The sequence below is a fragment of the Protobothrops mucrosquamatus genome, unplaced genomic scaffold (assembly GCF_001527695.2).
Source record: "Protobothrops mucrosquamatus isolate PMUCROS unplaced genomic scaffold, P.Mucros_1.0 scaffold2160, whole genome shotgun sequence".
NCBI classification, from domain to species: domain Eukaryota; kingdom Metazoa; phylum Chordata; class Lepidosauria; order Squamata; family Viperidae; genus Protobothrops; species Protobothrops mucrosquamatus.
In genome coordinates, this window is record NW_015388256.1 from 187,627 (window position 1) to 200,649 (window position 13,023).

Below are 13,023 nucleotides of genomic sequence, written 5' to 3' on the forward strand. Positions count from 1 at the left end.
TCCCTGATCTCCCTTCCTTCCGCCGCGCCCTCAAGACGTGGTTGTTCCAGCAAGCGGGACTGGCCTAGGGGATTTTATAGGGGTTTTAATTACTTTTAATTGGACACTCTCAAATATTTCGTTTTAATTAAATTTTAACTAGATGTAATATGTATTTATGTTAGCTTTTTATCATCTGTCAGCCGCCCTGAGTCCGAAAAGAGAAGGGCGGGATATAAATGCAATTAATAATAATAATAATAATAATAATAATAATAATAATAATCCCCAGTCACACGCCTTTCTCTCCAACCACTCAGTGCAGGCCCCGAACTGGCTGCCACCCGCAGTCCCCCAGTCCCGGCCTGTTGCAGAGCAGGGCTCAGCCACCACTCTCCCGACGACGCTGTAGATACCGGCTGCAGGGCCTCCGCCCCTGCCTCCACAGGCTGCGGTGCTCGTTCCTTCGGCCGCACCACGGCCTCCGTCTCCTCCCCCACCGACGGGACCTCCGCCTGGACTGCTGGTTCGGGTGGCTCCACAACCGGCACTGCACCTTGCGTTCCCTCCGCCATCCCCGCAACGCCGACCAGTAACAAGGAGACAAGTTCGCAAGCAGGAAGATAGGTTGTTTGTGAGTGCTAACTTAATGTTAGGCCGTCCTGGCTAAACATCCAACAGAGATTCAGCAAACAGGAACGGTAAACCATCAAAGCTTTAATCAGCGAAATGAAATAAAGTTAGCACTGGGGTAACAGGGCCGCAGCGCTTCTATATGTACCGCACGCCCACCCGGCCCCTCCCAGGCCCACCCTGCCTAGCCCCTCCCCCGTGGCCAGTCAGCTCCGCTGTCACGCCACCGCAACACCTGTGGGATTGTCAGGCCTGGCGTCCGTCCGGTCTTGCGCCGGCAGTCCCACAAGGCAGGCATCCGTCCGAGGGAACGCTTTCCGCATGGTCCAGCACAATGGCCCCAGCCAGTCCGGCCAAAGCCCCGCCCAAACGCTCCACATAGCGCGACGCGGCGCTTCCCGTGACATCATCCGGGATGGCGGAAACGAGGAGCGGCGGTGTCGCACGGACGGGTGCTCTCCGGATCGGCGTTGGCGGCTGCAGCATGGCCCGGAGGAAGCAGAGGTGCGGGTACGGGGGTTTTTACACTCAGGGCCTGACACGCAGATCCTGAAGATTCTGCCAAGCTCTGCAGCTCCAGCTGATCTCCTCCAGGTCTGTACAGCTCCCCTTTAACTGGTTCCCTCCCCCACTACAATTAGCTAGGGCTCGCGTACCACCAGCCAGGTGCTAAAGTACCACTAGTGGTACACGTACCACTAGTTGAAAAGCCTTGAGCTAATACAAGAGGACTGGACAGTAGTAAAAAAAATATACAGATACTTAAAAGGAACTATGAACTTTAATTTAAAACTGTCATAGTGATCAAGAACTTATTGGATATACAAATTCAGACTGGACTGAAGACAAATTGATCATTGGAACATATTCTTTTAGTGAGGGGGAGTTGGATGTGGAAAGAAACAAAGCATACAAACTATATTTCCCAGGGTGCCACTGGCAGTCAAAGAGGAGTGGGCAGGATTGCTGCAGCTCAGATGCACAAGAGAACTGGGAGTTCCCTCAGAGAATGGGCTTGCTCACCTTGCTGAAGTCAGCATGGAGCAGAACAGCAAAAGATGACAGACATAGTTTGTGCTCAGCTTACATACAGTACTGTAAGCCCAGCTGTCTAAATGGCAATAAATGATTGATGAGTGAGAAAACCATATGAGAGAGACAGACAGACCTAGCCATCTAATAACAATAACAATAACGATAACAACGATGACGATGATGATAATAAAGTTGGAAGGGACCTTGGAGGTCTTCTAGTCCAACCCCCTGCTCAGGCAGGAAACCCTATACCATTTCAGACAAATGGCTGTCCAGTCTCTTCTTAAAAAATTCCAGTGTTGGAGCATTCACAGCTTCTGGAGGCAGGTTGTTCCACTGATTAATTGTTCTAACTGTCAGGAAATTTTCCTTGATTCTCTCTTTGGTTAATTTTCATCCATTGCTTCTTGTCCTGCCTTCAGTTGTTTTGGAGAATAATCTGACTCCCTTTTCTTTGTGGCAACCCCTGAGATATTAGAACATTGCTATCATGTCACCCCTCGTCCTTCTCTTCATTAAACTAGGCATACCCAATTCCAGCAACCATTCCTTATATGTTTTAGCCTCCAGTACCCTGATCATCTTTGTTGCTCTTCTCTGTACTCTTTCGAGAGTCTCTACATCTTTTTTATATCGTAGTGACCAAAACTGGATGCAGTATTCCAAGTGTAGCCTTACCAAGGCATTGTAAAGTGGTATTAACACTTCACGTGATCTTGATTCTATCTTTCTGTTAATGCAGCCTTGATTCTATCCTTCTGTGTTTGCTTTTTTGGCAGCTGCTGGCTATGAGCTGTAACTGCTGGCTCATATTTAAGTGATTGTCCATTAGGACTCCGAGATCCATCTTATAGTTACTACTGTTGAGCAAAGTACCACCTGTGCATTTGGTTTTTCTTGCCTAAATGTAGAACGTTACTTTTTTCACCATTGAATTTCATTTTGTTAGATAGCGCTCAATGTTCAAGTCTATCAAGATCCTTCTGTATCTTAAACCTATCTTCTGGAGTGCTGGCTGTTCCTGCTAGCTTGGTGTCATCTGCAAATTTGATGAGTTCCCCATCTTCCATTCCTGTTTTTCTAAACATAATTTTTGTAATGTATTGGTCACAACTGTTTTGAATCACTTTTTTGAATGTCTGACCTAGATTCTGTTGTTATGTAATGGCTGCTGTTACTTAAGCCAGACTTGCTGTCTCCAGGCTGGTAATTAGGCTTTGGGCGGGAAACTGTTACTTTAAACCTATTGGCTGCCACCTGGAGGCTAACCATATAAATAGCTGCGCAGCAGCTATTTCAGTTGCTTCTGTTCAGAGTTAAATAAACTTGTTGCTGTTTCAACACTTGTCTCGCTTAATGCCTTCAAGAACCAAATATTTAACAGTGGCGATGAAGGTGGGATGTGCTGCTTCATTATAAGAGTCTGAAGTCACTAGGGGGTGAGGCCAGCACAGAGCCTGGCAGGAACTACATTCCCCCCCTCGGTCTGCCAAGCAAGCCACGCTGGAGACCACCACGCCCTAAGGATCCATCCTAGGGTCTACGTAGAAGCCAGCAGCAGCACAAGGCAATGCGAGCAACAAGAAACGCAAGCAACTCACCATGGTGAAAGTGGGGAAACTCAAAGAGTTTGACATCAACCACCCGGAGCGATGGGCGTCCTACATTTCCCACATAGAAAACTACCTCTGCGCCAACCAGGTCACCGAAGATGGACTGAAGGCCGCGACCCTCCTCTGCATGTGTGGCCCCCCACCTTCGACGTTGCAGAAAACCTGGTCGCCCCGATGTCGCTCGAGTCCGTCACCTACGTGGACTTGAAGAAAAGGCTCCAAGACCACTTTGAATCAAAATTATCTGTGATAGCATGGAGGCATGCTTTTGAGCAGCGGGAGCAACAACCCAGCAAATCGGCCACAGAAATCATCGCTGCTCTTCGTCAAGCGTCACGACTCTGCAATTTCACAGATTTGGAGGAGAGACTAAGGGACCTTCTAGTCTGCAGCCTCTGGAATTGAGAGCTCCAACAAAAACTTTTTGCTAAGGAGACTCTTTTGCTACAGGAGGCCTTGAAGGAGGTCTTGGCAGACGAAGCCACTGGAGGGGCCGTTAAAGCGCTGCAGCCCTCCAAAAGTGCATCAAGCACCAAAGCAGTCCACCACGAGGATGCCGAGCGAATGGAAGACACCAACTCAGACTACGAAGTCGACAAGCTACAGAGGCACCAAGAGAAGGGACCGAGGCCAGCTGACAAGGTAGTTCCGTTCCTTAGGTGCATGGGTTGCAGAGGCCGCCATCAACGTGCGGAATGTTGTTTCTGTACAGCAACGTGCCGGGCATGTGGCAAGTCAGGCCACATTGCCACCATCTGTTGAGGTCGCCAGAGGGACTGTCCACAGGAAGACTCAATCAGGAGAGGTACCACGGCCCCGGGGCAACACCAAGTAGGGTTCTGCACCAGCCGAAGGAGCATTCTGCGCACTGGTGCCCATCGCCCCCTTAAGCCGAAGCTTTGACTCCAAGTCAAGCTTCAAGGAGTTTCATGTAAGATGTAACTAGTCACAGGCTCAGCCATGTCCATCATCTCTATAGGGACATTTAGGCACATATGCAGCTGCAGCAATAGATGGGCCAAACTTTGGCCATCTAATTTAATGCTCACCGACTTCCAAAACTCCCGAGTGGTGGTCAAGGGCAAAGCCACACTTCTAGTGAATTTCAAAGGGTTTGCAGGCCCACTTGATGTTGTTGTGGTAGAAGACCAATGCACAAGCCTCATAGGGCTTGATTGGTTCGTTGCATTGGGCATTCAAATAACCAGCATTCACCGGACACAAGCAGCAGATTTGTCTTCAGTCTGCCAAGAATTCTCAGATGTTTTCAGTTCATGCCTAGGGTCCTCCAATCGCCTTCAAGCTTGATCCTATGGTAACGCCAATATGGATCAAGCCTCGTCGAGTGCCTTTTGCTTTAAAACAAAAAATCGACGCAGAGCTGGACAAGCTCGTCAATCAGGGGGTATTGCGGCCCCTAGACAGTGGGGAGTGGGAGGCCCCCATAGTAATGCCACTAAAGGCCAACGGGGAAGTGCAAATATGCGCTGACTACAAGTGTACAATTAACCGGGGACTTCAGCAGCACACGTACCCAGTGCCAGTTGTCAGCCATATTTTGGCGTCATTGCAAGGTGGCCGCATGTTCACCAAATTAGATTTGGTACAGGCCTACCAATAGCTGCCGGTGGACGAGGCCATGGCAGCCACCCAAACCATCATCACCCATTGGGGGGCCTTCAAGGTCAAGTGCCTACACTTTGGGGTGAGTGTAGCCCCAGGGATTTTCCAGGGAGTAATGGAGCAAACGCTCAAGGGCAATGATGTTCTCATCGCCAGAGAAACCGCAGAGGTCTTGGCTGACCAGCTTAGAGCTGTCCTTCAGCGGTTCCGCACAGATTGGGGTTGAGTCAACGGAGTTCTTGGGGTTCCGCATCGATGCTGATGGCATCCATCCGGTGGACTCAAAGCTGAAAGCGATTCAGCAGGCCCCAAGCCTGAAGTCCAAGGGAGAGCTTCAGGCCTTTTGGGGCCTTCTTAATTTTTACCATGCATTCCTTCCAAACAAGGCCACTGTGGCAGAGCCGTTACACCAACTCTTGGACAGACAAGCCCAGTGGAAGTGGACTAGCATCCACGAAAGGAGCTTCCAAGCAGTCAAATCACTGCTGTCCTCGAACTCTGTACTCACACATTTTAACGAAAGGCTGCCAGTCTGCATCGCGTGTGATGCATCTCCGTATGGGATTGGGGCTGTGTTGAGCCATTTGTTGGCTGATGGGAAATAGTCTCCCAATGCCTACTATTCTAGGACCCTGTTGTCCGCAGAGCACAACTACACTCAAATTGATAAAGAGGCTTTGGCAATCGTGGCTGGAGTTAAAAAATTCCATGACTACTTGTACAGTCGCCAGTTCACAGTCTTTACAGACCACAAGCCACTCCTAGGGTTGTTCACTATGAACAAACAGACACCCCAGATTCTGTCACCTCGAATGTTGAGGTGGTCTATTTTTCTGTCAGCCTACAACTACAGGCTGGTTCACAAACCAGGCAAAGAAATGGGCCATGCAGACGGCCTTAGCTGGTTGCCCCTACCACATGTAGAGCCAGCTCCAGCTCCAGCTGCATGCATCCTGGCTATCCAGGATCTGCTGGAGTCTCCCCTTCACATTGGGGACATAGTTGCTGAGACAGCAGCTGACAAAATACTGAGTCATGTATTGAATTGGATGCACACAGGATGGCTAGACAAATGTCCAGGCCCAGAATTTCAGAGCTTTTTCATGTGAAAAGATGAGCTTTCAGCTCATAAAGGGTGCATCCTTTGGGGAAGTAGGGTCATAGTTCCCAGCTCATTGCATCACGTGTCAACAGTCCAGACTGGAGATGCTGCAAGCCCCTGTCCACCGATGGGAGGACACTCACACACCGTAGTCAAGAATCTACATTGACTTTGCTGGGCCCTTTCAGGGACAGCTGTTTTTAATAGTGGTCGATAGCCATTCAAAATGGTTAGAGGTTGCACCAGTTCCCAATATGAATACTGCCAGGACCACCCAGGAACTGCGCAAAATCTTTGCAACACACAGGCTTCCAGATGTCTTAGTATCAGACAATGGGGCTGTTTAATGCTTCAGAATTCCAGTCCTTCCTCAGGACAAACCTCATAAGGCACACCACGTCGGCTCCCTTTCACCTGGCCTCGAATGGCCAAGTGGAACACATGGTCAGCACAACCAAGAAGTCCCTAAAATGGATTGTCACAGGAAACTGGCACCACAGATTTGCAGACTTTCTAGTCTGCCAGCGTACAACTCCCTGCACAGCCACGGGCAGAAGCTACAATGGGGCCGACACTTGATCACTAAGCTGGACAGACTCCACCCCGACCGACTTACATCGGACTCTGCACGGCCAAAGGCGCCCAGAAGTCTGCAAGTGGGTGACTGGGTTTGGACCCAGAATTATGAGCAAGGGGCTTTGTGGGTGGCAGCAGTGGTTGTAAAGGTGTCAGGGCCACTTTCCTCCGAGGTGGTCCTCAAAGATGGGCGAGTCATTCGCTGGCACATTGATCAGCTGCGTCGGCAGCTGGCGGATCAGTCACCGGCTCAGGATTCCCAAGAGGGCCACACACAGGGTCTGCATGACAGGGGTCCAACAGAAGGGTTTGCATGCTATGACAGGACCCTCCCTCAAGGAGACAGGGGAATGGCCATAGTAGAGCCTCCTCTGGATGCACAGACTGCATCCGCTGAACAGGACAGGCAAACGGCACTGAGAGACAGCCCTGCAGACTTTGGTGCACCAGTGGACTTTGGTTTGGGCCGACCGGGACTGGCCAGCCAAAGGAACTCAAGTCAAACTGACTCCACTGAACCTCTGAGTCCTGGTCTACCCAGCCTGGCAGGCAAGCAGGTAGACCAGGGAACCCCGGCAACCCTTAGGTCAGTGGTTCTCAACCTGTGGGTCGCGACCCCTTTGGGGGTTGAACGACTGTTTCACAGGGGTCGCCTAAGATCAGGGCTTTTTTTCTCATAGAACACTCAGAACGACGTTCGAACACCTTTTTTGATGGATTTTTTTAACTTTTCCATGAGCTGTGCTACTCCCTCTATTCTATAGGCTTTCGAAAGCCAATAGAATAGACTCTATTGAATAGACTCTTAATCTATTCAATAGATTGTCTATTCAATAGACTTTATTCTATTGGCTTTCAAAAGCCAATAGGAATTGTCCAGACCTGGTCGTTAACGGCTGTCTCTGACCCAGCCCGCAAATGTTGCACATGCAAGTTTCTGCAGCAAAGGCAAGTTTGCAGGAACTTTTCACCCCTCCTTGCTGAGCAACTACGCCATCTCCTACTTGTAAGTAAAAGAGGACCAGGGATGGGAGGTGGGGAGCAGCACTTAATTCTGCCCTGCTGAAAAAGCGGAGTCCATGTGCACTCCTGCCTCATGCTCACCCGTGTCAGCCAGGCTCTCCATGTTGCGCTGCAGCATGGAGAGCCTGGCACTGAAGCACGGAAAACATGTGCTTGCCTGCCTCATGCTCACCTCGTGCGCCATCGGTGTGCATTGCGGCTGCTGCTGTGGGAGCCGCGGGGCCCGCTTGACATAGCGGGGCTGCGCAGGAAAGGTGGCGGAGGTGGTGCTGGTGGGGCAGTGGCGGGTGCTGGGTGTGAAGGTGGTGTGCATGGGGCATGGCGGGTGGCTGACCTTCCTTGGGCTGGGCCAGCTGGTGGCCTAGCTGGTGCTGGACCTGCGCCGCTGCTGCCTCACCTTGTGTGCCTACATGGCCGCCCTGGAGTGCCTTGCCTGGAACGACTGCTGCCGCCTCGACCTGCCTGCCGTCTGCACCCTCCCACCGCCTTGCACTGGCGTCTGGCTTGGCGACTGCAAGCTCTGCGCCATCAGTGTGGTGTGCGCCTGGTGCTGTGGGAGCCGCAGGGCCCACTTGACACAGCGGGGCTGCACGGGACAGGCAGCAGCAGAGATGGTGCTGGTGGGGCACTGGCAAGCGCAGGGTGCGAAGGTGGCACGCGTGGGGCACAGCGAGTGGCTGACCTTCCTTGGGCCGGGCCAGCTGGTGACCTAGCTGGTGCTGGACCTGCACCACCGTTGCCTCACCCTGTGTGCCTACATGGCCGCCCTGGAGTGCCTGGCCCACGATGGTTGCCGCCGCTTCAGCTTGCCCACAGCCCACACCCTCCCGCCGCCCTGCACTGGTGTCTGGCATGGCAACCGCAAGCTCTGCGCCATCAGTGTGGTGTGCAGTTAGTGCTGTGGGAGCTGCAGGGCCTGCTCTACACAGCAGAGCTGTACAAGGTGGGTGGCGGGGTGGCGGGGCTGGCAGGGCGGCTGCAGGCGGGGGTATGGGGCGGGGGCAGCTGCACCAGCTACTCCGGCTCGGGGGGGCAGCACGCCACCGATGCCCCCCGTGCCTCACACATCATATTCTTAGGAACCTGTCTCGCTTTCAACTCCCCCTAAAATTCTTCATTCAGGCAGGCTTCCAGAGTTCGGCCGGCAGGATGCAGGTAACCCCTCCCCCCTGTCCTGCCGCCTCCCAAGGCACCGTGCTGCTCCGTGTCTCGCACCTCAACCCTCCGTGGCACAGAACCGCTGGCGTGATCCCTAATGGCCACTGACGTGCTCCCCACCGCCGGCGACCATGCAAGCCCTGGCAATTGCTCCAGCCGAAGAAGTGGGTGGCTGGGAGGCACCGATCTTCTGCGCCTGTCAGCTGGCGACCCCCTGAATGTGCACTTGTCAGCTGGTAGGTCTGGCAACAGAGCCGGCCAGCATGGAGGGAGATGGGGAGGTGGCGGCTCGGTGGGCGGGTTCCCACCTGCCTATGAATGTCAGGCCCACGGGGCTCAACACAGAGTCGACGGTCCAACATAACTTCCCTCCTCGGATGAGAAAGAAGAGAAAGAATCTCTCCCACCTGTGTCCCTTTCCCCCCCTCAAGCGACAACAGGAGGTTGCAGACAGTCAGCCGGTGCAGGAAGCCCTGGAATGGCCAGTCCAGGGCGCCTGGTTGCAGTGCTGGATGTCTTTTGCAGTGCTGGATGTCTCCTAAAAGCCGGTGGCAAGAGAAAGAAGTCNGAGGGAGAGGGAGAGAGAGAAAGAGAGGGTGAGAGAAAGAGGGGGAGAGAGAAAGGGAGAGAGAGAGGGAAAGAGAAAGAAAGAGGGAGAGAGGGAGAGAGAAATAGGGGGAGAGAGGGAGAGAGAGAAAGAGAGGGAGAGGGAGAGAGAGAAAGAAAGGGAGACAGAGAGAGAGGGAGAGAGAAAGAAAGAGAGAGAGAGATTAAATTAGTAACATGGTTGTTAAATGAATCTGGTTTCCCCCATTAACGTTGCTTGTCAGAAGGTTGCAAAAGGCGATCACATGACCCTGGAACAATGTGACCATCATAAATATAAATATGAATCAGTTGCTAAGCATCGAAATGTAAATCACATGACCTTGGGGATGCTGCAACGGTCATAAGTGTGAAAAATGGTCATAAGTCACTTTTTTCAGTGCCATTGTAACTTTGAACAGTCACTAAGCAAACTGTTATAAGTCAAGGACTACCTGTACTTTATCACTTTTTTCCATTTTTTTTGGTCATCAAGTTTTTGACACCTCGCTAGGTGACTGGTGGTATTCGAATGTTGCCATATTCTAAAAGTGGTACAGTCGGCGAAAAGGTTGAAAAGCCCTGTACTAATGGACCAATTATTTCATAACAGTAGCAAAATTACAGTTACGAAATAGCCACGGAAATAATTTTATGATTGGGGTCACCACAAGATGAGGAACTGTATTAAAGGGTCACGGCATTAGGAAGGTTGAGAACCACTGCCTTAGGTGTTCTGAACGATCAAGAAGGTCACCTAAGTATCTGCAAGATTATGTAAAACAGTTAAGGGTTTGAACTATCTAGGGGGAAGGGGTGTAATGTATTAATAATAATAATAATAATAAAGTTGGAAGGGACCTTGGAGGTCATCGAGTCCAACCCCCTGCTCAGGCAGGAACCCTACACCATTTCAAACAAGTGGCTGTCCAGTCTCTTCTTAAAACCTTCCAGTGTTGGAGCATTCACCGCTTCTGGGGGCAGGTTGCTCCATTGGTTAATTGTTCTAACTGTCAGGAAGTTTCTTCTTAGTTCTAAGTTGCTTCTCTCCTTGATCAGTTTCCACCCGTTGCTTCTCGTCCTGCCTTCAGGCGCCTTGGAGAATAGCTTGACTCCCTCTTCTTTGTGGCAGCCCCTGAGATATTGGAACACTGCTATCATGTCCCCCCTCATTAAACTAGACATACCCAATTCCAGCAACCGTTCCTTATATGTTTTAGCCTCCAGTCCCCTAATCATCTTTGTTGCTCTTCTCTGTACTCTTTCTAGAGTCTCAACATCTTTTTTACATCGTGGTGACCAAAACTGGATGCAGTATTCCAAGTGTGGCCTTACTAAGGCATTGTAAAGTGGTATTAATACTTCACGTGATCTTGATTTTATCCCTCTGTTAATGCAGCCCAGCACTGTGTTGGCTTTTTTGGCAGCTGCAGCACACTGCTGGCTCATATTTAAGTGATTGTCCACTAGGACTCCAAGATCCCTCTCACAGTTACTACTATTGAGCAAGGTACCCCCTATACTATACCTGTACATTTGATTTTTCTTGCCTAAATGTAGAACCTTACTTTTTTCACCATTGAATTTCATTTTGTTAGATAGCGCCCAGTGTTCAAGTCTGTCCAGATCCTCCTGTATCCTAAGCCTGTCTTCTGGAGTGTTGGCTATTCCTGCCAGCTTGGTGTCATCCGCAAATTTGATGAGTTCCCCATCTATCCCCTCGTCCAAATCATTGATGACAATGATTTGGTCACAACTGTTTTGAATCACTTGTTTGAATGTGTGACCTAGATTCTGTTGTTATGTAATGGCTGCTGTAACTTAAGCCAGACTTGCTGTCTCCAGGCTGGTAATTAGGTTTTGGGCAGGAAACTGTTACTTTAAACCTATTGGTTGCCGCCTGGAGGGTAACCATATAAATAGCTGCGCAGCTTCTGTTCAGAGTTAAATAAAATTGTTGCTGTTTCAACACTTGTCTCACTTAATGCCTTCAAGAATCAAATACTTAACAATTTTAACAACCGATCTAAACAGGTTAGATAACCCAGACAGGTTAAGAAACCTTTAGGAAATTTGTTTTTCTGACTGCTCCCTGTACTTAGGCCCTGTGATGGAGACTAGAGCCATTTTTCATGAAAGGAGACCTAATAGGTTTTGTTATGTCCTATCAAATGTGCTTCTAGACAATAGTTTGCCTAACCACTGTAGTGTAAATTGGTAATGTACAAACCAGGACAACCCTTCAGAAGAGTAGTGAGCGTGGCTTGTGTTCTGATGCAGTAGATCTTTGGGGTCTGGCTGCTGTGTTTGGATATTTTCAGGTAATGTGCAGTTTTCTTTAATAGAAAACAATGCTTTTTTAAAAGGGAAGACAGTACTTGAGACAATGAAAATTAGATTGCAATCACTATTCTGTAGGACACTCAGCAGAACATGTGCTGTTTTTTGAATGTTAACCAGGCCCTGAAACAGCAAGTTTGTCATCTGCATCATGTACCCCTAGCTGAGTTAGCTAATCTGGTATATGCCACATGGCTGGGTGATGGGGATGTTAGAAATAAGGATTGTCAAGACTGATGATTTTGTGGGTGTGTTTAGTTACATACAAGAAGCACCACGACTACTGAAACAGCTGTACGCACAGCTGTAATCATATCTATCCCACACAGAACTGCAAAACTGTACTATGAAAGTTAATTATGTCAGTAATCTCTTTCATAGGCAATTAACACTGCCATCAAGAACAAAATTCCCTGTGTCGTGGTGGAAGGTTCTGGTCAGATAGCAGATGTGATTGCAAGCTTGACAGAGGCAGAAGGCACACTTACGTCCTCATCTGTTAAAGAGAGATTGCTCAGATACTTGCCTCGCACACTTTCTAGACTCAATGAAGAGGAGATTGAGAGTTGGATCAAATGGGTAAGTATATACATTCTTCCTCCATGTAACTGGGACATTTATGGTTATACATATAATTAATTTGCTAGACTGTGATGGAGAACTTAATGAATGCTAACCTAAGAGAGAAAGGGGAAATTTATTCTGCTTCAGATAGTTCAGGGCTTAGACATGTAAATAGAAAATGGGGAACAGCTTGAGTAAGATACTAAAGGTTACAAAATCAAGTGTCACCTTCCATTGGCCATTTTGAGAACTTAAAAATGCTAGTAACTAGGAATGGAATATTTTAATATTTTTCTAATTTCTAAATTTATTATTAATAAGTTTCTAATGCCGTTTCTATCCTGATCTTAACTTTAAAAGATTCTTAAGACAATTCTAATTTCTAAATGTATTATTAGCAACATTTTTATTGCAATTTCTATCCTGCTCTTCACTTTAAAAAAATTCATGACAAAACTATAACAATATAATTATAAAATGAGATAAATTTGAATTTGAATTTGAATTTTTGAATTTGAATTTTATTATATTTATACCCCGCCCTTCTCCCGGAGGACTCAGAGCGGCTTACAGCCAGTTTAAAAACAACTTACTACAATACAACATACAAAATTTAAGAAAATGATTAAAAATAAATATTTAAATAGGCCGCTTCTACTAAAATTTAGTTAAAACCAATTTAAAATACCCCTAGGCCAGTCCTGCCCGCTGAAACAACCAGGTCTTGAGGGCGCGGCGGAAGGAGGGGAGATCCGGAATCACCCGGATCTCTGGGGGCAGCTCGTTCCAGAG

General features: G+C 49.0%; 1 protein-coding gene across 1 annotated transcript in view; it reads left to right on the plus strand.

The window, feature by feature from the left end:
* TRPM8 (transient receptor potential cation channel subfamily M member 8) overlaps window positions 1-13,023 on the plus strand; it is a 275,582-nt gene that overhangs the window by 96,697 nt on the left and 165,862 nt on the right. The window contains exon 7 of the mRNA XM_015824215.1: window positions 12,049-12,246. Within this exon, the coding sequence (XP_015679701.1) occupies window positions 12,049-12,246 (198 nt within the window). The remainder of the gene's footprint in view (window positions 1-12,048; window positions 12,247-13,023) is intronic.